Source organism: Micromys minutus (genome assembly GCF_963924665.1).
Source record: "Micromys minutus genome assembly, chromosome: 29".
Classification (NCBI taxonomy): domain Eukaryota; kingdom Metazoa; phylum Chordata; class Mammalia; order Rodentia; family Muridae; genus Micromys; species Micromys minutus.
Window position 1 is genome coordinate 8132013 of NC_137964.1, and position 26134 is coordinate 8158146.

At 45.8% G+C, this 26134-nt stretch overlaps 1 protein-coding gene across 1 annotated transcript in view; it reads left to right on the plus strand.

Annotated features, from left to right (window-relative positions):
• LOC308439289 (cilia- and flagella-associated protein 337-like) overlaps positions 1 to 26134 on the plus strand; it is a gene marked incomplete at both ends in the record, with an annotated part of 75046 nt that overhangs the window by 9717 nt on the left and 39195 nt on the right. Inside the window, 4 exon segments of the mRNA XM_080941017.1 lie at positions 3102 to 3219; positions 6299 to 6368; positions 17720 to 17963; positions 19867 to 19972. Coding sequence (XP_080797143.1) covers positions 3102 to 3219; positions 6299 to 6368; positions 17720 to 17963; positions 19867 to 19972 — 538 coding nt within the window.

Sequence of the window (26134 nt, forward strand, 5' to 3'; positions counted from 1 at the left end):
TGGGTGGATGGATGATGGATGAATGAGTGATGAATGAGTGGATAGATGGATGGTGGGTAAGTAGGTGGGTGGTTAAATGGATGAGTGGATAGATGGATGGATGGGTAGGTGGGTGGATTAATGGGTGGGTAGATAGGTGGGTGGATGGGTAGATGATGGATGGATGTTGGGTAGATGATGGATAGATGGATGAATGGATGGGCAGACAGACAAAGAATGTATGGAGGTGAATGAAGACTGCATAAAGAGAGGGTGAAAGAAGCAGGAAGATGGATGGTGGTTAAACGCCAGCTTTCTCCTCTGATCTTGAATTCAAGGGATTCTATTTTTAGCTTCTAATTAGTTTCACATTTTTAAACGTTCAAAAACCTAACAGTATAACATTTACTTCTCTGCTACCAAGAGTTGGCTGAAAGAGTCTGTATGAGAAACTGTAAACATATGGACTCATCAGTTGCCCATGGTAGTTTTTCTTTTCTTTTCTTTTCTTTTTTTTTAAATCGTGTTAAAAAGAAAGGCTTTGGTAAACACAGTCTTACTTTCCCATTGACCAAACTTCAGAAATGCTTGCTTTTGTTGACACTTTTCAATTAGCTGTCTGCACTCTGAGTTCACCTTCCTCAGCTGCCCCTGTACCTCTCAACCTCTGTCACGTGCATTATGAAACTGCAAGTGATTGCTTTGTGTCTGCATCTTGTCAGGGAGGCTTCTCTCCTGCATTAGTACCTCTGATTCCTTCTTTTTTTCCCAGTGTTGTCTGTAGCAGTGGTTTGTGATACACCCCTTTGTGCCCCCAGAGAATCATGCACCTACTGGCCCAGGAGCTATCTTTGGATCCTCAAATAAAGCACACACACACACACACACACACACACACACACACACACACAAGCTTATTTTTAAAATGACATGGTTACATCAAAGGCTGAGCACTCTTAAACCTTTCCCTGCTATCCAAGGCCCAACTGGGGAAGTGGCCAGTGGCCACTTCTTGGAAATCTTACACGGCTGTTGGCTTTATCTCCTGCCTCTCCTGTGTCCCATCCTTCTTCCCCAAGTTCTGGAGAGTCTCTTTTCTCTCTGCATCCTAGCTAGTGTAACTCTAATGGTCCCACCCTGTACCTAACCATTGGCCATCGGCATCTTTATTGATCGATCAAAAACCAATTGGGAACAAGGACCTTTAGCATTTGGACATGAAGATTCCTGATTGAATCAAAGCATTAGAACCAATCTCTAACAGTTGTCCATGAAGAATTTGAGGGTTGGGACATATTTTTTTCTTATGTTGAGAGAAGTTGCAACATGCTGGCTGCTCCTGTTATCAGTACGGGTTGTTTTTAAATATTTTATTAATTTTAAGAATAATAATTATTAAAAATATTTATTAAATCACCTAATACATTTTGATTGCATTCTCCAAATGCCTGAAGGAGATCATATGAACTGTTGTGGTTCAGCTACAATTTGTCTTGTGGGGTCAAGTGTGGAATTTGCCACTTGTAGTCTTTTGGATTTGGGGCACATTTCAGATTCTACAAGTTTATAGAAACATTCAATCTGGGGTAGTTTTTCTATTTTATTAAGATTTTCATGGTTTTCCCCCTTGGATATTTTAATAATTCACACACATGGCAGTATACTTCTTTGGCTAAGTCATTAAAAATTTTGACTACTGTCTTAGGGTTTCATTGCTGTGAAGAGACACCAAAACCATGGCAACCCTTATAAAGGAAAACATTTGATTGGAGCTGGTTCACAATCTCAGAGGTTCAGGCCATTATCATCATGGTGGGAAGCACAGCAGGCTGCAGGCAGACATGGTGCTGGAAGATCAGAGTTCTGCATCTTGAACCACAGGCAGCAGGAGACTGTGTCACACTTGCCAGACTTGAGCATATATATGAAACCCCAAGCTCCACCTCCACAGTGACATACTTCCTCTAGCATGGCCACACCTTCTCCAATAAGGCCACACCTCCAAATAATGTCTAAACACATGAATCTATGGGAGCTAAACCTATTCAAACCACAACTACCTCTCAAGTATTATGTTCACATGTTTCAGCCCACTGAAAAGTTATCTCTTGATAACTTCAAGACATTCAATCAAATGCACCCCAGAATGGAGGACCAAGCCCTGGAATCAGGCCCATCCCCCACCCTTATGCCTTTAACCTTGGACCTGTGGCCAGGGCATCGCTTGGGAATGAGTAGGAACTGCAGCCTTGGTGATCTCCATTTTGGGGACAGTTACTGGAAGATGATATTTGAATCACAGTTCAGAGGTTTAGTCAACCTGAGACCATCGTCATCGTCATGTGCAATTATGAATCAGTGGTCAATCCATTCAGAACATTTTGCCCTTGAAATCCAGGTTGCCCAAGATGGAAGTCTGATGTTCCTGTGTATTCGCTTTGGCAAGTCCTTTATCTGTTGTGCCTCTGTTTCCTTCTCTGTGGAGGAGGATACTAACATTGCTCACCCAGTGAGTTCTTTGTTTTTGTTTTTATTGTTTTGTTTTTATTTTGATTTTTTTTCCTCCCTACAGAAACTCAGAGGGCTCTAATAAAAAAAAGCACATTTGCCTTTGGGTTGTACAAACATCTCATTTTTAAAAAGCAGGGGCGGGGGCTGGAGAGGCGACTCAGTGGTTAAGAGCACTGACTGCTCTTCCAGAGGTCCTGAGTTCAATTCCCAGCAACCACATGGTGGCTCACAACCATCTGTAATGGGATCTGGTGCCCTCTGCTGGTGTGTCTAAAGACAGTGTAATCAACATATATAAAATAAATAAAATTAAAAAAAAAGCAGGAAGGGGGAGGTATATGATTTGTGGCAGTTACATGCTTAGTGTTTGTTTAGTTTTGTTTTTACTGCACTCTAGAAAAGGAAGAGTTGAAGGGTGTGCACATTCAGAGAGCTCCCCCCTGACAGAGCATTGAGGGCTAGGAGAACGGATAAGGATGAGAGGAAGAAGGCAGGCGGCGTGGCGTCTCTGACCGAAAGTTCCTCAGCGGCAAAGTTTCTGGCTGAAGGCAGCATGTAAGAGGGCAGTGTATACTCTTATCTTTTGAAGATTCTTGTATTCTTCTCCTCAGAACATGGAAGAAGATGCCGAAAGTTGAGGACATGTCGAGCATCACCCTTCACAGCGCCACGGCCTCTCCGAATGCAGAGTATGTCCGCTGGAAGGTGCATGGAGACTTTGTCTCTCAGGTAAAAATAAACAGGAGGCAGGCTAGAGCTTCCAGGCTGCCCTCTCTCTGGCCAGGTATACCACGTGAGCCATAGGCAAGAACAGGCTGGACTGTTTAGTAAGCCACCACCGCTCCTGAAATGACGTTGCAAACCGAGCTGAAAACAGACATCACTTAAAATTCAGACTGCTATAAGAATGAGTAGCTGGTTTTGTGAAATGAACTCCTGGGGGGTGGGGGGGTAAGATCGGTCCTTGGCCAGTATCCTAGGGTCTAAAGATTGTAAGTCTCTTTCCCTTCCTCTTTAGTGCTGAAAGAAATTCAACTTACTAGATCTGGATGGCTTAGGATGATAGTGGGGTTGTATTTGTAGGATTAAGTCCCTGAGCTTTCCACTGGCCCTGAAAACATAACCCCTTGTTTCTCAGATAAGTAGGAAAGCAAGGACTGCCTTTTATACTAAGAAAGTCTACAACCCAGAGTGGCGTGCAGGGACATCAGGACTGGAGCTAGACACAAGGTGGGCAATCTTACACCATGGCTCTTCTCACTGAACACACCAGGCTTAAGCCAGATAGACAAGATTCTAAACTAAGAAGCTTATTCAGGAAAGAAATGGTGTCTTGGGGTTTCATTGCAGTGAAGAGACACCATGATCAAGGCAAAAGAAACCATTTAATTGGGGCTGGCTTACAGTTTCAGAGGCTCAGTCCATATCATCATGGCAAAGGCATGGCAGCATTCAGGCAGATGCTGGAGAAGGAGCTAAGAGTTCTGTGTCATGACCTGAAGGCAGGCGGGAGAGACTTTCTCTTTCATAACAGGCAGAGCCTAAGAGTCCTCAAAGCCTGTCTACACAGTCACATTTCCTCCCACAAGGCCACACCTATTCTAACAAGGACATGCCTCCTAATAGTCTCACTCTCTGTGGACTAAGCATTCAAACAAATGAGTCTATGGGGGCCAACCTACTCAAACCACTACAAATGGTAAGAAATGTCTGTCAAAATAGCTCAGCTTCCCCCCCCCCAAATAAACCCACAGGTCCTGCTGTTAAGCCCAGGGATCTGAGTTTAAAAACCAGGACCCACACAGTAGAGAGAATTGATTCCCACAATTTGTCCTCTCGTCTTCACATGTGTTTCGTGCTGTGCACACACACACACACACACACACACACACACACACACACACACACACATGTGGAGAGAGAGTCTCTTATAAGAATCACCCGTCAATAAAAAAAGCTGATGGCCAATGAGCTGAGGCAGGAATAGGAGGTGAGGCACTGGCAGGAAGAGAGAGGATTCTGGGAAATAGAGAATAAAAGAGAGTTTCTCCCAGGAAGATGTGAGGGCACAGATGCACGGTACCTGAATGTAGATTAGAATAAATGGGCTAATTTAAGTTTAAATTAAATTAATCATAATTTAAGTTATGATCTAGTCAGAGAAGAGCCTAGCTGTATGGCCAAGGTATTTGTAAATATATTTTGAGTCTGAGTCTTATTTCTTGGAGATAGGGCTGGGACCATGATCCAGACCAAACTGTTACACACATACATTCTAAACAAACAAACAAAACAAAGTTTTCTGAAGAATTATTGAGTATAAGAAAAAAGTTCAGGAAACCATTAAACTTACTTTGAAAGGAAAAGGGGGAAGTAAAGGAAGGGCAAAGTTGGGTCAAGAAAACAGTTTGTTTTTCTACAACATGAAGACCAGCGAGACATCAAAACAGGTTAAGAACACAAACCACCAATCCCACACTGGATGGAATCCTCTCCATCATCCCAGAAGACTCCTTCAGAGCCGCCCACTTCCAGCCATCACTACTTTATACTTTTGCCATTGAAATTGCCACTGGTAGCCCATTTCATGCATTAAAGAAAGGGGGGGGGGGGAGCCATAGGATACACGTGCCTTTCTCTCTTGGTTTCTTCAGTTAGTATAAATGGAGCCAGACTTCTCATAGACCGTGACAATCCCACTGCAGACCCGCAGATCCAGGGCTGCACAGGCAGTACCATGCAGAGGGCTGGGTGGGGGAGGCAGAGTCCACACCAAAAAGCCGAGCATTGGAGCTGATGTCTTTCTCCTGAAGTCCTGGGACCACAGTAAGTGTTTTCTAGGCCCTGCCGTCCTGTTCTACCAAGGGTGGCAGGGATGGAGGGGGAGGTCACTAACCTTGTTTCTGAGCGGACAGACTGATGAACAGATGCCTGCCAGCAGTTCCTGATCCTTGCCACACTGACCCGTTACCGGGGCTCCAGCCTCCAGATTCTCTTTTCATTGAAAGCCTCCTTTCGGTCGCTTTGGATCTCTGGCTTCCGGGATCCATGAGGATCAGAGGCAAAGGTTGCCTTTCTTGCAGTTTCTTCTGAGCTTAGCATCCCGCCTTACATATACCAGCTGATAAGGCAATCTATCAATCTTGTAGATCACAGTGGCTCTTGTAGATCGAAGCTTGATCCAATTTACAGCTGAGAGCTAAGGGCCTCCGCTGGGGGAGGTTGCCTGACATAAGAACTCAGACCCCATCCATCAAATATGGCTCCTTTCATCTAAGACTGGCTCCCTCCCTCCATCAGTGCCCCGCCCCGATTCCCTGAACGCCCGGACCCCACACACTCGCTCCAGGTGCAGCTCAATCTTCCGAAGAAGAGTCTCACTATCCCGGGATGATGTTCAGGGTCCCTTCGGAGACAGAGAAGATTTCCTGGGGGAAATAATAGTTTTCTCTGCAGACCGGGTACAGCTTTCTGCTTTACTCTGAATCAGCTAAACTAGTCAGGAGAAGCAGCTACAGACTCTGCCAGCCAGCGAATGCCCAGGGAGTATTTACTTGGGTATTAGCTTCCAGCCCTGTAAAGGGGAAAAAAAAAAAAAAAAAAACTAAGTGTTCCACCAAGCCACCTACATATGCGCCCACCAAAAAATAAATAAATAAAAGGTATTTTTAAAGCCATTCTTATTTCCAGAAATGTGGATCCTTCTCCCTTCTGAGAGCATTGTGGGGAAATGCTGTAAAAGCACTGTTATTTGACCTCGTGGGTGATCGCTGTAATTGCATTTTTCTCATTTTTTTTTTCTTTCTAGCTGAATTACTATGACTCTATGAATGCTGTCATTTCCAGCTCCAATCACGAGCCCACGGCTTTAGTGATAGGTATGGTTGTCTATGCCCGCTTTATGGGCGGGGTCTCCCACCTTTCCGGCTTCCGCTCTGAGACAGACATTCTATATCCTGAGAACTCGGCACGCTGCTCAAAATGGACCTCCTCCGTCCTTTAGTCGGTAGTTAGGTTCCTAAGTCTCACACCATGAGGCTGCTGGAGAGATGAGACGGGAGAAGTTGATCAATACGCTTTGGGTTAAAACACGAGCAAAATCTATTTATGGCAATACCAGGCTCAGCCGTCTGACTGAGTATTTCAAACACGCTGCATGATTTTATGTGCGTGGGAACGTAGCTGTGAGACGGAATGATGGAGTGTTTGCTTGACGAAAGGAGATGGGAACTTTTAAGAATTCAAAAAGCAGGACTGGTGAGGTGGCCCAGCAGTTAAGAGGGTTAGTTTGCAACACCTACCGTGACAGCTCACATCTGTCTGAAACTCCGGTTTCAGGAGATCCGACGCCCTCTCTCGGCCGCTGCAGGCACTGCATGCACTTGGCGCTCTTACATGCCCTTGAAACAGCCACACACATAAATTGTACGCGAGGTCTCAATGAAACTACCAGACGAAGCTCGAAGCTTACTCATGGATAGGAAGAAAGGTTTATTGGGGGAACAAACTACTAAGTCTGCCTCAGGGAGATGGGGGTGGAGGGAGCAGAGAGGAAAGCAAAATGGTGGAAAAGCAAGCCGGTTTAATGTGCCGGGAGAGGTGGGTGGGGGGCGTCATTGAGCTGATGCAGGCTGAGCTAGGTGTCCTTGCCTGAGGCAGTTGACTCTGGGGGACGCGATTAAGGGAGGTCTTAATCTGAACCTCCTATGGGGTTCCTAAAGAATGATGAATTTAGGCCTCTGTTTACACAGTAACAATCCCTCTGTTTACTCGGTAGGAGTCCGTCTGTTTACGCTTCAGACATATAAAATAAAATAAATAAATCTTTTTTTTTTTAAAGGAAAGATATTTTTTAAAAGATCTATGAAGAGCCAACCCTTGGGCACACACGATGTCTAAAAGATAATCTTACACCAAGTGAATTCCAAGGCAGGTCAACCCATGACAGAAACTCAAATGGGCGAGAGAAGGCGTTCCCAAGGAAATGGCCTCAGTCTAAAGGGGGAGGCCACCGAGACTGTACTTCTCCACCCGGTTCCCAGCAGCGCTGCATTGTGAATTAAAGTTCTTAACACATGAACTTGTGGGTGACACAGTCCAGTATTGCGTGTAGTTTTAAAAACAGGTCACTGCCTTATCCCCGGAGCTGCAACCCCACTACCAGCCCCTCCTGACTCCCTTTTGTTCCAACCAACTTAGCTCCAGGATCAATCACAACCACTCCCCACCCTGACTTCCTTTTCTAACCCCCTTTGCTCCAGCTTGGCTCTGGGATCAGCGGCTGCCAGCCCCAACCCAGTTTCTCTCTACCTTGTCTTTGCTCCAGGAGGGGTTGCGTTACCAGCCCACTCCCAAGACCCTAGAATCCTCCGATAAAGTACACACAGACTGCTTTATTATTTTTAGAACTTGCCGGCTTAGGCACAGTTGCTCGGTACAGAATCTCCTTCCTGGAAAGGCATGCTCGCCCTTGTCAATTATGATCTCTGTTTCTCTCTTGCCCCCCCATACCCCCCCAGCCAACCTCCTTGGCTCCTACTTGTAGTGGAGGCCGCAGGCCCTAGCTGCCCCGAGGTTGCAGTGTGCTCTTTACTCCAAAGCATGGCAGAAAATACCCATTTTCCTTCTCCGCATTTCCCTTTCCTCTTGGGCCCCGGAAGTCCCACCTGTAACTTCCGTCCAGCAATTGCCCCCCCCCCCCCCGCTTCTTTATTGACAAGTCAAGAACCAATAGGGAAACAAGATCTTGGTGAAGGACCCTCCCCCTACAGTCCAGCCATAGCATTTTGTCCTGCTTTGTTTCTCTGCTCCTGTATTAAACGACTAAGCAAAAGCAACTTGGGGGTAAAAGGGTCTATTTTGGGTTACAGTCCACGATGGAGGGAGGTCAAGTCTGTAAACCAAGGCAGGAACCTGGAAATGGAAGTGAGTCACAGGGGTCACCTCCCTTGAAGGGTGGTAGGTCTCAAAGAAACCTGGGACAAGTCTCACTCCATATCGTTGGCTCCTCCCAGCTTGCCCCTTATCTTAAATTTTTCCCTCTTCCAGACTGGGTTTCTCCCCGCTCCCCCCCCCCCCCCCGGCCCCTGGCATTTCTTTGTTATAGAAGCCAGCCATTTTGGCTGCACGCTTTCTTGGTTCTCTTGGTTCCTCTCTTGGTCTCTTCCTTCTCGCTGTCCCTGTTTCTATTTCCTTTCATGTCTGGGTTCAGTCTGGACCCTTCCAGAGACTTCTGGTTGTGGTGACCCTCACATCTACAATAAATCTCTTCTCAACTACACCTTCAAGCAGCCATGTCCCCATTTTTCATTCAGAGAGTATATTTTTGTCCCCGGCACCATCCCCCCTCTCTCTTTTTGCTTCCTCGACACGAGGTGATCCTCTGTGCTCCTCCGTGTTTTCCACCATTCTGCTTCCACGCAGCCCAGAAACCATGCAGCCTACTGAAAGTCCTGAACCTAAGCTAAAATTAAACTTCCTCCCCTTAGGTTGTTTGTCCCAGAAAAGGGAAGCTGACTAGTGTGCAGGCCCCGCCCTGGAGCTATGGAATGAGTCTGCAGCTAAATCAAGTAATGGCTTGCATGCATGTTAAACTCGGGGAAGCATTTTTATTCTCTTGCTGCGGCAACATACTGGCTCTGTGCTAGCTTACCCCTTGAAGATGTCCTCAGTTCTTCACGGTTACTTCATTATGCTTCCCAGTTATCTTGGGAAGCTCTTGACACCATGCTGGGAAATCCGCCCCCAACCACCACCACACACACACACACACACCCGCAATTATTCAATGGCACCAGAATCCTGTTTAATTTTTCACGCTGATGCTGGTCATGATCCCTTTCACGGTTTAAAGGAGACTTTGACACTTGTCAGTGGTCCCCAGTTTCCAGAGGGATGCCCTGTGGAACTTTGTAAAATCTGGTTACCTGAGTTTTATCCTCCAAGATTTTGGCTGAGTTGGTCAAATGAAGTTCTCAGAAGAATGCCTTCCCCAACCCAGGCTTTACTTCTTCTAAAGCCTAATCTCTGACTCTTAAGGGTCTGGTGTGAGCTCACCACCTATTTGTAATGCATGAAAGACTTAAGACCCTTTGCTGCAACTCAAATCAGTCACCCACAGGTCAGCCTAGTTAGCTCTGAGCATTTTGAGCCTTTGAAAAACATTACACACACACACACACACACACACACACACACACACACTTTTTATTCTCTAAAAGCTAGTTTCAGTTGCTATGGAACATCCTGGGAAATCAATACAACTTGTAGGAGGGTCTCAGCCTCCTGTGAATCAGCTCTCTGCTGATTTCCTGATAGAAGCCATTTAATGCTTCCTCCGGCTCCCTGATTCATAGCTCATGTCCTAGATTTTCTTTATAGAGTTCAGATCTAGTGACATTAAAGGCCTCAGAATGTTAGAAAGAAATGCTCAGGGGTTGGATTTCTTGGGAACGTTCATTGGTTTTTCTTGGAACTAGGAGAGCTTCTTTTCTTGACGGCTAGTGGGTCCAAATTCTGAGAAGCCAAGGCATGGCCTTTGGAGCTGCAGCAGCTTGGGGAGATCAAAAGCAATTGTTCCCGAGTAAGGATCAGTGAGTTCTGGCTCTGGCTCGGCTGCTAATATAACTGTAATGTTGGGCATCGGTTTGCCAGAATTAAATAGGTTTTGTTTAAATGTGTCTCTCAAAAGTTCATGTGCTAGGGACATAGTCCCCAAAGTGGTAGCATTAAGAGATTGTAGATTTTTATGAAGTAGGGTCTGATGGAAATCAGTAAGTTCATTGGGGACATTGTATTTAGAAAGAATGAATGTAATTCTCCTGAGACCTTGGCTAGTTTCAGAGTAGGGTGTGTGTGTGTGCATGAGAGAGAGAGAGAGAGAGAGAGAGAGAGAGAGAGAGAGAGAGAGGTAGTACCCTTTTCTTCTGCTGTAGCTCCATATTTGCTATATCCCACACACACATACACACTTCTACCATCATGGCATCTCTCATATTGTAATGTACCTGCCTTAGCCAGGTTTCTGTTGCTGTCACAAAACACCAGGCCCAAAAGCAACTTGGGGACAAAAAAAAAATGCTTATCTCATCTCACGTCATACGATTCATCACAGAAGGGCACATGGCAGGGCAGGAACTCAACCAGGAATCTGTAGGCAGCCACTAACACAGGACCCTGCTCACTGGTTCATTCTTCAGGCTCATAATCAGCTACCTTTCATATACAATCCAGGACTCCTTGCCCAAAGACAGCAACACCCATAGTGCATTGGGCCCTCCTCTCACATCAGTTATTAATCAAGAAAATGCCTCACAGCCTTGCCTACAGGCCCAATCTGATGGAGGAGTTTCCCTCAGTTCAGGTTCTTTCCTCCCAGATGATTATAGCTTACGTTTAATTGAAAAACAAACAATCACCCAACCAGGACAGTACCCAAAGGAACCCTCACCAGAGGTTGGATGGGTGAGCTACCTCATCCTAGAGTTCAAGTCTCTAAAACTGTGATGAAAATACACCTTGTTTGGTCCAGCTAGGTATGGTGCTAAGCACTCAAGATGTTGGGGCAAAAGGATCACAAGTTCAAGGTCAGCTGGGGCTATGTAGGAAGACCCCATCAATGAACAAGCATCTATTTCCTTCTGAGCATTGGGTTTCCGGCATCTTGTCATAGGAACATAACTAAGACTAATACAATGTGATAGGAACTCTAAGAACCTTACCTGCTCAGATTCTAAGCGCTCACTCTGCTCTACGTATCCAGATTGGCTTCTGTCTCCCATCCAACAGAGTTTTCACAGCTCTAAATTGCTGTGATTTTTCTCAGCTAAATCTCTCTGGAGAGCTAGATGCTTCCAACTGGGCAGAATTAGCCCCAGATCAACATCATTCTAAGAGCTTTCTGATGGTGTTTAGAATGTGATGGGTAAGATACTGACTCTTGCAGAGCCTATCTCTGTCCAGAAGTCCCGCCTTTCCTCTTCTGCCTCAGCTATTGGACGTCAGATCTTTATTAAACCAATCAGAAGATGAGGGAGGTGTATGCTTGCCAAACACCAAGACATGCACTGATCCCGAAAAATATCAAGACCAAAGTCCAGATAGTACTTAGTTCTCTGCCCATACAGAAACCAGCATTTGAATAATACAAAGAGAATCTATATGCAGTGCACAAGATCACCCGACACTCTTTCCACCCAGCCTTGATCCCCACCATCACATCAAAGGCTCACCAATGTCCTTCATGTTTCTAATTCTATGACCTGATAGTAGCTATCTAATTCTTGCTCTGTGTCTGAGATATCTGGCCACCCCGGCCTCCTTCCTCCTGTCTCTCCCATGCCTTCAGAATTCCAACCTTCTCTGCTTCTCTTCCCATCCTAAGGATGGTCCTTTCTCTGCCTTTCATGCTTCTCCTGTCCCACCAAATGTTGGATCCTCCGGAGTTCAGTCTTGGACCGTCTTCTTTCCATCTCTGCACCTTTCCCTTGGCGATCCTCACAGCACCATTAGCACACTGCCTACCCATACCTCTCCTCATCCCCTTAGGGTTTTTCTAACTTCCCTATTGACCTAAATAAATAATGTACATCTTCATTCCATCCAAAGCAGAATTTATTCTTCTCCTTCAAACCTCTTCCACCTCAGTTAAGGCTAAGTCCATCTTTTCTAGATGTCAAAACATCTAGAAAACCGAACAGTCAGCCTTGAATCTTCTCTCTTGCAATCAATATCTGACTTGTTGGTACCAGGAATGTGGTTACCTCACACCAGGACCATCTCTTGCTTCCACTGGGGATTGCTATCTTCACTTCTCTAATTGCTGCAAGAGCCTCGCTAGTCTTTCTGCTTCCATTTTACACCCTAGCATCTTACATTCTGTTCACATACCAACCAGAAAGATACAGTAAAACAAGGTGTCACATCTCCCAAGGTCCCCTGGTTTATTATTTTGGGGATAAAACATCAAAAATAACTTGTGGAGGAAAGGATTCATTTGGCTCGTGTTCTGATCACTGAACATCACTGGCAGAAGTTGGGACTGGAATTCAAGCAAGGCAGGAACCTGGGGGCAGGAACCATAGCAGAGACCTTGGAGGGTGCTGCTTACTGACTTGCTCTGGTGGCTTCTTCAGCCTGATTTCTCATACCACCCAGCACCACCTGCCCAGGGGTAGCACCACCCATTGTGGGCTGGACCCACACACACAGACATCAATCAATAAGAAAATACCTACAGGCCATTCTTACTGGGGCATTTCACAGTTGAGTTTTCCTCTTTCCAAATGACTCTAGCTTGTGTCATCCAAAACTAAGCAGTATACCTATTTAAGCTCCATTTCACTTAGAATGAAAGTCAAAATTGGCAAGGCTCTGTGACTGACCCCAAAACCTAACACATTACTACATAGCTATTCCACCTTCCTCACCTCTACTCATCTGTGGCTTCTCACATTAATTCTGCCACATTGTCCTATTTGGGAACTGCCTATCCTCCTACCCCCAGCCTTCCTTGCCTTGGTCTTCCCTTGTTTGAATCCACAGATCTGACTCCTTCTAACATGCTGTGTGTGTTCTTCATAGTCCTTCATAGGGAGACCTCAGTGCCAGGAACTTTCCTGGTTCATCTCCCGGTGCCAGGAACTCTGGACTGTTTTACCCATTGTTAGCTCCTAAGGGTTTAGAATGGCACCTGGCATCTAACAGGTGCTCAGCAAAGATGTGAGTGAGTGCATTTGTGAAGCCAGAACTCAAGCCATATCTATTTCTCACCCAGTGCTGTTGAGGACTGGTCTGCTGCTGCTGCTCTGTATTCAAGTACTAAATACTGGCCACCAAGATCTGGCTTCCCCAAGTACATCAAGTGACGCTATATAATCCTTGCTCTCCAATTTAAAGTTAATTGGTTAATACGAGGCTAGAGCCTGTGATTGGGCAGGAGAGAGAGGGGGGTGGGACTTGAGGATCAAGTGAGGAGTCTTAGGAGAGATGAGGGAGAAGAGGAGAGGAGGCCACCATGAAAGGAGATGGACCATGAGCACATGGTCAGGAGAAACAGCAAGCAACAAGAGACATACGGCCGGGATGTGAGTTAGAATAGCTCCAAACTGCCAAATCTAGGCTCACAGCTTGTAAGAAAACACCAGGATCGTGTGTCTTTTATACAGGTTTTCTAGATTATATAATTACAATCACATCACACAGGGCTCTGAAGTGTCACACTCAGGAGCAGCCAGAGGACTGAGGCAACAATTATACCAAATAATTTTCTCGCACATCACTGTTCTTAGAGCATCCCACCTCCCCAAATTCAAGTCTATATATGTAGTTCCCAGTGCCTGCTGATTGCTTCAGGCTGTGTGTGTGCATGTGCCTGTGTGTGTGTGTATATGTGTGTGCCTGTGTGTGTGTATCGGTGTGTATGTGCTTATGAGCTTATGTGTGAGTGCACAAGTATCTGTGAGTATGTGTGTCTCTGTGTGGAAGTGCCTGTGTGTCTATGTATGTATGTATGTATGTATGTATATGTGTGTATGTATATGTATGTGAGTGTATTTGTGTGTCTGTGTGTGTATGTATATATGTATGTGTGTGCCTGTGTGTAGGTATATGTATGTATGTGTATTTGTGTGTCTGTGTATGTATGTGTGTGTGTGCCTGTATATGTAGGTATATGTATGTGTGTGTATTTGTGTGTCGTGTATGTATGTATATATGTATGTGTGTGTGCCTGTGTTCGTAGGTATATGTATGTGTATATATGGTGTGTGTATGTGTGTGCCTGTGTGTGTGGGTATATGTATTTGTGTGTGTTTGTGTGCCTGTGTATGTATTTATGTGTGTGTGGGACTATGTATGTGCATGTCTGTGTGTGTCTGTGTCTGTGTGTGCGTATATGTACCTGTGTGTGTCTATATGGGTTTGTGTTTGTGCGTGCATATCTGTGTGCATGCCTGGCACCAGCCTTCACCCTCAGTATCACCTCATCACAGAGGTAACTTTTTCATTCCTAGGACTCCCCACTGCCCTGTTTTAGGCAGAGAGACAGAGCCTGATGACCCCTCCTTTATATACTCAGGGCTTTAAAGCTCACTCGCAGGCAGACTTACCTTGTGAAAGGAGAACATATAACAGAAAAAAATGTCTGCCTGCTGAGTACCACTATGCACTGCCAGGCTATTAGGGGCATTTCCAGAACCATTGCTTATTTAAGGCAGGAATGTCTAGCTTCATTTTTGTCATTAATGAATATGCAAAGGGAAACAACTTGGTTAAGGCTGCAGGGAAATCAGGGCTGAATGCTTAAAAGTGTCTTGTCTCCTACAAAGAGGACTAGGGTTTCATTCTGTGACCCCAGATCTGAGGGGTGCCCACTTTGGTGAGGAAAGTAGTGGAGAGCAAGGGGGAAACACTGGGGGAGGGGAGATAAGCAAGAGAAGCCTCAAAATACATCTTGAGTCAGAGGAGACAAGGGCTAAGCTCTGTGGGAGTATTGTCACCTGGCTGCTGACCCCACAGGCTAATGTGAATCTGGCTTGGAAACGGCACCTGGGTCGGCCCGATGCTAAGACTCAGACTCTCAGATCTTCTAACATCGTCATCCCTGCTAGCTAATGCGCTGAGGATCTGAACCAGCACTGAATCTGTTCTCGGTTTCCATGGAAATCACTTAAACTTCTCATCATCCTTCCTTCAGACCTTGGAGAAGAGCTATGCTCTCTGGTTTCCATGACAACCACTTAAACGTGTATCCTTGTCTGGCTCTATTGGAAGAGAGTCGCTAGAGTTCATGCAAATGAACTGACTGACTCTCTTTTTTACTTGGAAAATAAAATAGAATCCAAATAGAGAAACACACCTGCTCAGAAGTTTCAGAACTCTGTTCAAAAACAAGGAGGGTGAACACCAAGTCAAGCTGCTGTTTGAGGCATGTGCAACGTGTCTCTTCGACACTTAAAGTGCTCACCCTGATTGTCTCTGGCTAGTTCTGCTGTCTTATAAAGGAGGATAGGAGGCAAGGCAGGCTGAATGGCTAATCAGTTTCTCTACCCAATGCAGTGAAAACTGTTGGGGAGGGACAAACAGGGTTCTCATTTCAGTTATCTGTCAGTAGAGTCACTAAAGGTGACCCCAGACTTGGATGGCAGCTGTGAATACATGGGGCCATATACAAGGTGCTCAGCAATGCTCTGCGTTCTCTAGCAGGATTGATGGACTGGATGACTAGCATGGATGGATGCATGGAAGGATGGATGCATGCATGCATGGATGCATGGAAAGATGGATAGATGCATGGATGGATGCATGCATGGATAGATGGATGGGATGGATGGATGGATGGGTAGATGGGTGGGTGGGTGGATGGGTGGGTGGATGGATGGATGGATGGATGGATGGATGGATGGATGGGGTGGATGGATGGATGGGGTGGATGGATTCCCTCTCTACATTTCTAGACATATTTCTGAACCCCATTACTGAGATGTTTCTCCACACCAGAGGTGCCAAGAGGCAGACCACGGAATAGTGGCGACATTGAAAACCACAGGTTTGCACCACAAACAAAAACTTTGCGTTTCTCTGGAGGAATCAGAAAGCTCATGGCAGAGTTTGAACCTGGACATGGTCTGTTGAGTGGAGCAATGTATGCCTCTGAAGATGGAGCCTGCATTAGATGGAGCTTTGCAGAATGGCCCATTCTTCTTCCTTGTTCTTGAGAAAGTGTTGATGGTTAAGTTTCAAACATAAGACAAGTGGCCGAGGTGCCTGCTTAACATATCACTGAACCTCCAGGTTATGTGGGTATCCCTCAGGTCCTACCTGTTACAGGGCATGGCTGGCATAACCCCAACCCTTTCTTGAGCTCTCCAGCCTAAGAGCTGGAGCTACCCTTCCCCCAGAGGCTTTTCTCTTACCTGCCTCTGTGCCTTTCTTTTGTTCAGTTTGGTGCTTTTTGGTCTTCTGGCTGCTGTACTTGGCTCCCGTCTCTCCCTTTCCTTCCCTCTCTCCCCACATGGTTCAGGGTCAGGACCAGTCTGGACTCTCCCAGATGTGTCTACCTCTGGCCATGTTCTCCCACACATCTACAAAAAACTTTCTTCTCCAGCATACCTAGGAGCAGCCCTTTCCTTTCCTCGCCTTTCATTTGTTTTTCATTCACTGACCTTGTAACTTGTGGCGACAGACATAACACCAAACAACTCTAACCCACTGGAGTCACAAGCAATAAATGGAGTGTGGGGAAATGAATATTATTCTTCAGCCTTCTTTCTCCTCAGCCACTTGGAGCACAGTAGAGGTGCGTGCCCTGGAGAAGCCACTGACAGGGACCAGCAGGCCCTGCCGAGTATATTGAGGATCCTCTTTTTCCATCCTCAGTCAGACCCAGGCTGGAAACCCACAGGAAGACATTGATGGTTCTGATGGTTGACAGGATTCATAAGTGTACCCATCGTTCAGCTGAACATATCTCTCCAATAAATGTTTTTTTTTAAAAACTGCTTGCTGCTTAGTACACTTCAGTGTAGTTTCAGACAGTCCTGGTTTCAATGCCTCTTCCTGCAATTTTATTTGTAATTTTAAAATAATTTTATGTATATGACCTCTCTCTCTCTCTCTCTCTCTCTCTCTCTCTCTCTCTCTCTCTCTCTCGTGTGTGTGTGTGTGTGTGTGTGTGTGTGTGTGTGTGTGTATTCCACGTCCTGGGTAGGCCAGAGAGGGCATCAGATCCCCTGGAACTGAAGTCACAGATGGTTGTAAACCACCATGTGCATGCTTGGAATCAAACTCAGGTCCTCTGCAAGAGCAGCCAGTGCCCTTAACCCCCTAGCCATCTCTCCAGGATAGTTCTGATGTTTTCTGGATGACAAGTGTTCTGTGCTCTTGTATTATGAGATGGAGATGTGTGTGCTTGAATCACTGAGCTTCTCAAGGACTCAAATAGAAGCACTGTCAGGAGATGTCAGGCCACTGGATGAGGAGAGCCTAGACAGTATGCTGTGTGTGCTCTCCCAGGTGTCTCATGTCCCCTTTACAGAAAAGTGAAAAGAGCTTTTTCTTAATCACATCACTTTTAGTTTCAGGCTGTCTGGAATTTAACCCCAGGGGATGAAAGAAAATACCAGCGTCATTACTGAGGAAGAGTCTGAGACCTTAATAAAAACAGTAGGCCAGGGGGAACTGAGGGATCGAATTAAGAGACTTTGTCTTGTTTGCCTGTGAATATTTTTAGGGTTCACTGTGGGAGCAACAGACATCAAGGAAAAGCTAAACGAAATAAGAAACGTCGGTAAGACTGTCAAGATGGGGGACAGCTCAGCATCCCTTGCTCTGCCCAAAAGGCAAGCAGAATGCAATCGCACAGTGTTCCGTGTCCATAAGGGAGTCAAGGCCTTCTCCTTCTGCAGGAGGAAAAACCTGCTGGTGACAGGTGGGCTGGATCGCATCATCAGGGTCTGGAATCCTTACCTGCCTGGGTAAGCTGTCTCGCTCCTACCTAGAGTACTGTTGCTGTCATAAAGTAAATGAAACTATGACTGGAAATTCCCTACGCGAATCATTTAAAAGCCGATGTCCAATTTAATCTCCCACTCACAGAGTCTGGAACATTTCCATTTTTAACCTATAGAAGTCTGCTGTAGCGGCCACTGGAGAGATGGCTCAATAGTTAAGAGCATTTTTTTGCTCACCCCGAAGACCTAGGTTCTATTCCCAGCACCCACACGATTGCTCAAAATCATCTATAATTACAGGCCCAGGGAATCCAACTCCCTCTTTCTGACCTCTTAGGCCAGGCATGAACTTCACACAGTATGCCCTTCTGAGCAAGCACCCAGAAATAGTTTGGTTTTTAATCTACTTTGTTCTGTTCACATGTGTGTGGCATGCACACACATATGTGCAGGTTGGCATGCCTTTGTGAGTGCTTGTACATGTGTGCGTGGTTTCCTAAAACTGACACCAGAGTTTGTGCTGATTTAGACTTTTGTCAGTTTGACATAAACTAGAGTCATCTGGGTAAAAAGGAACCTAAGGTGAGAACAGGCCTCCATCAATGATGGACCGTGATCCAGGAGTTGTAACGTGAAGCAAACCCTTGCCCTTCCCAAGTTGCTTTTGGTTGCCATGTTTACCACAGCAACAGAAAGCAGACCAGCATCTACTTTAGTCACTCAGGGAATGAGGCAGTGTCTCTCCAGAGAACCCAGAGTTTGCTGTTACCAGTAGTATAGCTAGCCAGCCTGCGCCAGAATCCTCTGTCTCTGCCTTCAGAGTGCTGGGATTACAAGTAGGCTGCCTCTCCCATCCAACATTCTGTGGGTTCTGGGGATAGGTACTCCATTCTTTGTGCCTGCTGCTTGCACAGTGAGCACTTTGTCCCCTGAGCCATCTCCCCAGATATAACTCTGTGATTATATACTGAGACCTACTGTGCCGTGACGTTTGTAACCCATCTCTGGCCCCTGCATCAGGTCCACTTACCAGTCAAGTGTCAGAACCCCCCACAGAAGTGCTGTAGACGGGTGGGGACTGGGGAATAGGAAGCTGATCTTTCTGTTCTGGTGAGCAGGAATTACATGGGATACGCCCAGGTTCCTATCTAGGGGTCCCACAAGGGAATCCTGGTACAGGTGATAGCCGGGACCACGAGGCAAAGTGGGAAAAATGCCTTGAATCTGGTTGCACTGCTGACTTTTTAGCCAGGAGGTTGTCCTGACCAACTGCAACGGACTCAGTTTCCCCACTTACAACTGTGACAGGATGCTCGCCCTTTAGGGCAATAAAGAAAACTAATAATGGGAAGACTCAGAACAATGTGAGATACAGAATAGAAATGGGAGGCAGTTTCCTGCCTGGTTCTGTTATGGTTAAAAGCAGGCATGTGCTCCCTCCATCAGCCTCAGCCAGGCTTTCCCTCCGCTCCCCGCCTCCTCACTCCCCCCACTTCCCTGTTATGTCCTGACTCTCCCAGAATACCCAGCCCCTGCAAGGGCACTTCAAAATAGCCTTATATCGCCAAGTGCAGACTTTAATGCTTTTCACTCAAGCCTGCAGAAAGTATTCACGGGTCGTGGAATGGACGGCCACCCCACCTCGGGCTGTTCCTCACCTATTCCTTTTATGCAGCTATTGTTAACAGCTGGAGAAGCAGAGCCCCAGGCTTCCTTTCACCCCGAGCTCTGTTGCTGAAACTGCTTATTATTTTGCCCCGGTCCTTTTATTACATGAAATCTATACTTGTGTGTACTATCAGAGGGAAGCATAAGCCTCCTCCAGGCTGAATAGAGCCGCCACATCCCGGCCAAGCTGAGTTTTGCATTTTTGGAATAGGAACAGCAGATAGAAGGGCACTGTGCTCATTTCTTATTTTCTTTCTAGAAAACCAATAGGTGTGCTGAGAGGCCACGCGGCTCCGGTGATGTACATACATGTAGCTTTTGAAGAAAACAAAGTGTTTTCCATGTCTGCTGACAACACAGTCAAGGTCTGCCCCTCTCCTGCTTTGGTGTACATATCCTCTAGGCAGATTTTGTCTATTCATTAATTAATTAATGTATACTTATTTATTTTTGAAACACGGTCTCCCACTGTAACCCAGACTGACCTGTAACTCCCCACAATCCTCATGCCCTAGCCTTCCAAGCAATTTTCCATCTTTGGTAATGGAAGGGGGGTGTCTCATGAGGAGTTTAGATTTGCTTTAGGAGGGTGTGTGTGTGTGTGTGCCTACATGCATGTCTGTGTGTATTTGTGTATATGTGTTGTGGTGAAGTGTAAAAAAGGTGCAACCACTGCCTATGTGTCACTGCTCCACTAGGATCCCGGGTTCTCTCTGACCCACGCTAGTTCTGGTACCATAGGGCCATATGGAACTAACAGTGATTTATCTCAACAGCTACATGCTGCCCCTAAGGTACTCTCTGACCTGGGCGGTCTGCAAGCTGTTCCCTTGCTGTGTTGTTTACCACACCAGGCCCACACATCCCAATTCCATGGCAGGCTTGGTGCATCCCACTACTACATCTTCTCTTGAACTCAATTAAGTCGCCACATGAAGGAAAACGCCACACAATAGACTCTAATCCAACCGATATGATATCGTTTTCCCACAGCACAGATCATCCTGTACACACCCATCTCTTACAAAACATTCATGACCTGTATCTATGCAGAGATGCACAGAGAGAAATTTCCACATCTGCCTCCATGTTCTTCCATCTCCTTCTTCTCACTCTGCGCTCTGGCTCCTCCCTCCCTTTCTAAAACTTTATTCTCTTCCACCCTTCCTTGTTATCCAATGACAGGCCTCGTTTTATCTTGTACCTGCCTTCCTGCACGAAGACATCATCTTACGTGTGTGTGTGTGTGTTTGTGTGTGTGTGTGTGTGTGTATGAATGTATATGTATGAGTGTTTGTAGATGTATGTGTTTGTGTGCTTGTGGATGTGTGTCTGAATCTCTATCTGTACATATGTGCACAAGCAGGTTTTGGATTGTTTTGGAACTCTCCATGCTGTTTCTTGGCGTGGTGTGTAGCCCTTCCAGCATGTGTGTCCTTGCCTGCACACTGTTTAGATAGTTTCTGTCCCAACTACTTCCTCATTTGTCTGGGAGACAGGGGTGGAGCTGGGAATTCTGTCCCCTGCCACCAGTGGATAGCTCCTATTCTGCAATACATGCTGGACACGTGCCTTCCTGAAATGTTACTCATGAGCCTCAGAACCCGAGCTTTTCTGACCCAGAGAAAGGCGATGACATCACAGTTTGGCTTTGTTTCCTTCATATACTGAACAGCCTGTCTCTGTTTAATGCTTGCTTGTCCTAGGACCTCTGTAGTGCACTGTTTTTTATGCAAAAAGCGGTCTAATTGGCTTCCTTCTCTGTCATTATACTTGCTTCAGAGGATGTGACTAGACTTGGCAACCCATCAGCCTACTTTACTGGGCTGTTGGTGGCCCTGGAGTAGGAACTTGAAATAAATTAGTAGGAGGTGGGAAATCCTGCCTCAAGAGAGAGAGACAGAGAGACAGAGACAGAGAGAGAAGGAGAGAAACAGAGAGAGGGAGAGAGAGAAGGCTCCATGGCCTTGGGGTAGGCATTAGTTTCTAAGAAATGACATCAAAAGTTTAAGAAACAAAAGAAAATAAGTGAGACTTTGCCAAAATTAGAAACATCTGTGCTTCACGGAACATTGTTAATACAAGAAATAGACAGCTTATGTAACAGGGGATATTGCCAACCATATGTCTGATAAGGAACTTGCATCGAGACTATAACTTTCAGTGCTTAGTAATTAAAAAACAAAAAACAACCAAACAAACAAACAAACAAAAAACCCATGATAGCCAGTTGAAACATGGGGCAAAGATTTGAGGAGACACTTCTTTAAAAGTAGCTAGTCATGGCATGATCAGTCATGGGGAAATTAAAATCCAAACCACAATACAATACAACTTTACCTTCATGAGGGGGAGGGGGTTGGTGAGGATTAGCAGATGCTGATAAAAATGACAAGAAATTGAAATATCTATATATTGATACAAAAATGCCATTTAAAATAATTTTATCAGCTCTCAAGAGGTAAATAGGACCTGGGGTTTCCACCCCCCCCCAAGAGATAGGCTCAAGAAAACTAAAAGCATGCATTTCTCAAAAATGTACATGTCGATGTGTAAAACAGTGCCATTCACCACAGTTAAAGGGTAGATGCAATGTAGATGCCCAGCAACTTCTAAGTAGGAAAAAGAAAATAAATATGTGGTGTGTGGAGGCAAAAGAATGAAGCGCCCATCTGCTTCCTAACATTGGTGGACCTGAAGGCATGATGTTAGGTGAAAGCCACACATTGGCTCGCTTTTTCCATTTGTATGAAACACGCAAAAGACACCAAGTGACAGGAAGTGTTTTAACCAGGGACTGAAGTGTGGACAGAATACAGAACGGCTGACAATGGGCACGGGGTTTCTGAAGGAGCGACGGGATGCCCGGAAAGTAGGTAGCGTAACTCCATAGCCCGCTGAAGCCCTCTGAGTTGAACATGTTAAAAATGTGAATTTCGCGATACGTGAGTTATATTTCCATAAAGCGGTTTTTAAGGCAAGAGAAGAATCAAGGATGACACCAAGATTTGGAACCTAAGCCAAAATTGGAGATGGGGAGTGTGGCAAATGGGAGTTAAGACCGGAAGCGCAGCTGCAGATGTGTTGGACAGAGTCAACCGGGATTTGCAGGGTGGGGCGTAGAGTGGCAGCGGCTGGTAGCCTAAAATCGGGCTTGATTAGCATTTAGATAGAATCTTAAACTCTGGACTGAGTAAGCAGAGGAGGGGGGATGTGTGCCGAAGACGGTGTGCAGAGCCTGGGCTGTGCCGAAGCTTCCTCTGTGTGGGTCCAAGATGGCTCCAGCAACCATGAACTTGGGACTCACCCCGCAAGTGAGGTTGGAAGTGAATCTGTCCAACTAGGTGCGGAGAGTAGAGCCAGCAATATAACTGGGGCCCAGACGCAAGCAATTCAGTCCTCTGGGCAAACTTGATTAAAATGATGAGATTTATGAACTCCACAGTTTGATTTATTTTGAAAATCAAATTCATCTAAAGGCTTTATCCAAAGTCGCCATGTAGAGAGCTCCAAGTTTTTTAATGAGCTTTTTTTTTTCCCTTTGAATCTCGCGGCTCTCGGATAATCATAATTCTGTATGTGGGGGCATGCCTTCTATTCTATTTTCTTTTCCCATCGCCTCTCCGTTTTCTTCCAATCTCGACTCGTGATTACAAGATTAGCATTTAGCCTGTGATGATTCAGGCATATTGAATAGCTTCCCAATGTGTACTTAAAATATATTGAAACCCCATCTCAGAAATATGGTGTGTACGTTACTTCAGACCGTACTAGTCCTATCAAACAACAGCTAATGAACCGGGAGCCAAGTAGTTCCATGTCTAGCCTGCGTGAGCAGAGAGTCTTCATTCTTTGAATTATCTTTCAGCCCAAATATTTTACTCTTCCAAATCACAGGGACATACAAACATTCCAGGAGGCTGCTGGCTTCTGGCAGTCTCTTAACAGGGAGTAGAGTGACAGATTCGGAGTGCCTTTTCCACTTCGGATTCTCCATAAATACAATGCCGCAAGCCGAGAACAGGGCTATCATTTGTCAACCGGAATTAGAATTCAGGGAAAGTTATTTCTTTGAAGGAAGGCAGCATGGCGTGCTCCTGGCATAAGTCAGGCACCTCTCCCAGGCACACTCCGTGCTTTCTGTGGGTTAAGACAACAGGTTCACTTCTGTCTGTTTCAACCCAGCACCATGCTTCTGTGAGTGAGGGCTCCCACTCAGCGGCTGGTGTCTCTCCAGTTAGGGGCTCCATCCTCCTCATCCAACGCCAAGAGGCAGGTGAAAAGGGTACAGCTGCCCGTTCCAACTCCAGCCACCTCGTCTCATAGTCCGAGCAAAATTCACAGCCACATGCCTTAGGTAGGTACCCTCTTCCCAGCAACAACTCCGAAAATGGATGAGGATGTTCAGATTAGGGAGAGGATGACAGAAAGCTCTGGAGACCACAACAAGCCAGGCATCTTTGGGTCAATGACTCAGTCCTTCTAAACTGACTTAGCTCCTTAGAGGTTTACGCTGGCCCAAGATGGGAGAAAGACCCACCTTGTAGAAGAATTGTTCTCGCTAAAGGCAATGCGTGCATACTGGGTTCACTGCACAGTGGTTTTATTGGGTGAGGCTGATTTTAGCCTAAGAAACGGGGGTGAAATGCAATAGCCTAAATACCAGGGCAGGCTGGATGGATAAAGTCAGAAATAAACCGAGGAGCAGCTGGGTTAAAAAATGGGCCTGTCTGCTCAAGCATCTCACTTCCGTTCCTTGGTAGATGTTGACCTTGGAAACTCCTACTTCATGTCATGTTTGCAGAAGCTGTTCTTAGTTGGGGACCTTGTTGTCAGTTTGATAACTCAGTCTAAACTTTTATGTAACAAGTGCCTGGCTTCCTTTCCTTCATGGGTCTTAGGCACCAACTTATCTTGCCTGAGATGGCTTTTCCCAGACTCCAGAATTTCCTGTGTTTCTTCTCAGGAACCTTATGTATTAGTCCATTCCTTGGTGCTATAACAAAATACCTGAGATAAACCAATTTACAAAAGAGATCAGATGTGTTTAATTTACAATTCTAAGGCTAGGAAATCTAAAAGCATGGTACTGGCACCTAACGGAGGTCTTCTTGCAATGTTGTAATATGAGGCATTACATGGTCAGGCAAGGCAAATGTGCCATCTTAACTCTCTCTTCCTCTTTGTTTTTCAATACAGTTTTAGTTGCCCAGGGTGGAGCCCATTGGTCTTTCACATGCTAGATGTCTTAGGGTTTTAGTGCTATAAAGAAACAATATGACCATGACAACTCTCATAAAGGAAAATATTTATTTTGGGGCTATTTTGACTTTCAGAGGTCCAGTCCATTATCATCGTGGTGGGAAACATGGCAGCGTGCAGGCAGACATGGTGCTGGATAGAGTTGAGAGGTCTACATCTTGATCCACAGACAGCAGGAGACTGTGTACTATAGTGGGCAGAGCTTGAGCACAGGAGACTTCAAAGCCCGCCCCCACAGTGACACACTTCCTCCAACAAAGCCACACCTCCTGATAGTGCCACTTCCTATGGGTCAAGCATTCAAACATGTGGGTCTATGTGTGCTATTAATATTCAGACCACCACACTAGGCAAACGGTCCACCACGAAGCTGTACCCTTCCCCCTGTCTTTCCTTTCTTATGGAGCTACTAACTCCATCACTCCATCCTTATCCTCATGACTTCATCAAATCCTTACTGTCTACCTTTAGATACCATTAACACATGAATTTAGGGATTGAGTTTGCCATAGAAACTTTTGAAAGCATGCTCAAATCACAGCAGCTCCTGTCAGGAAGTGAGAAGAAATCAGTAAGAAGAAATCGGTACCCACGGCAAAGGAACTGATAATGGCTGTGCGGGTTACCTTTCCATCCAGTAAAATGAGTGTGCACCAGTGGATTGATACCAGAGAAAGGAGACGGCTGTCCCTTGAGCAAGTCACCCTTGGGTCTGCCCTTTCCATGGGGGATTCAATATTGGTTGGCCTTGCTGACTTTATAGCAGGCACAGATCCACATAGATGCAGGGATGAGCTGGAACTTTCCTAGCCCGTTTGCCAGCAGCTCAGAGAGCAAATGGAAAATAAGCAGAGTGTAAATTCAGAAGATTAGAGTGCAGGTCAAGGGGCAGAGTTTTCAAAAGGAGGCGCTTGGCATTTGGGCCAAGAAGACAAGCCCTGCCCAGGGTTGCAAGTTCACTCTTGTGAGCATTTCCTATCTCGGCTATGTGTTAGCCTGTAAATTCAGAACTTCGTATGGAGTCGGTGGCTAACACCTTATCTCCCAGAGCTGGCGTAAGAGAGCATCCTTTGCAAGGGTGTGCTATCGTTTGCTTCAATGACCTTGAGTATTAGAGACTTTGTCACCAGCACAGAACTATCAGGAAGTAGAGAAACCACTACTAAGTGGGGTCTAGTGGCTCTTCAGGTTGTTGGGAGCATTGTCTGGAGGGGGACAGTGAGACCTTATCTCACTCCTTGCTTTTTGCTACCTGGCCATGGTGA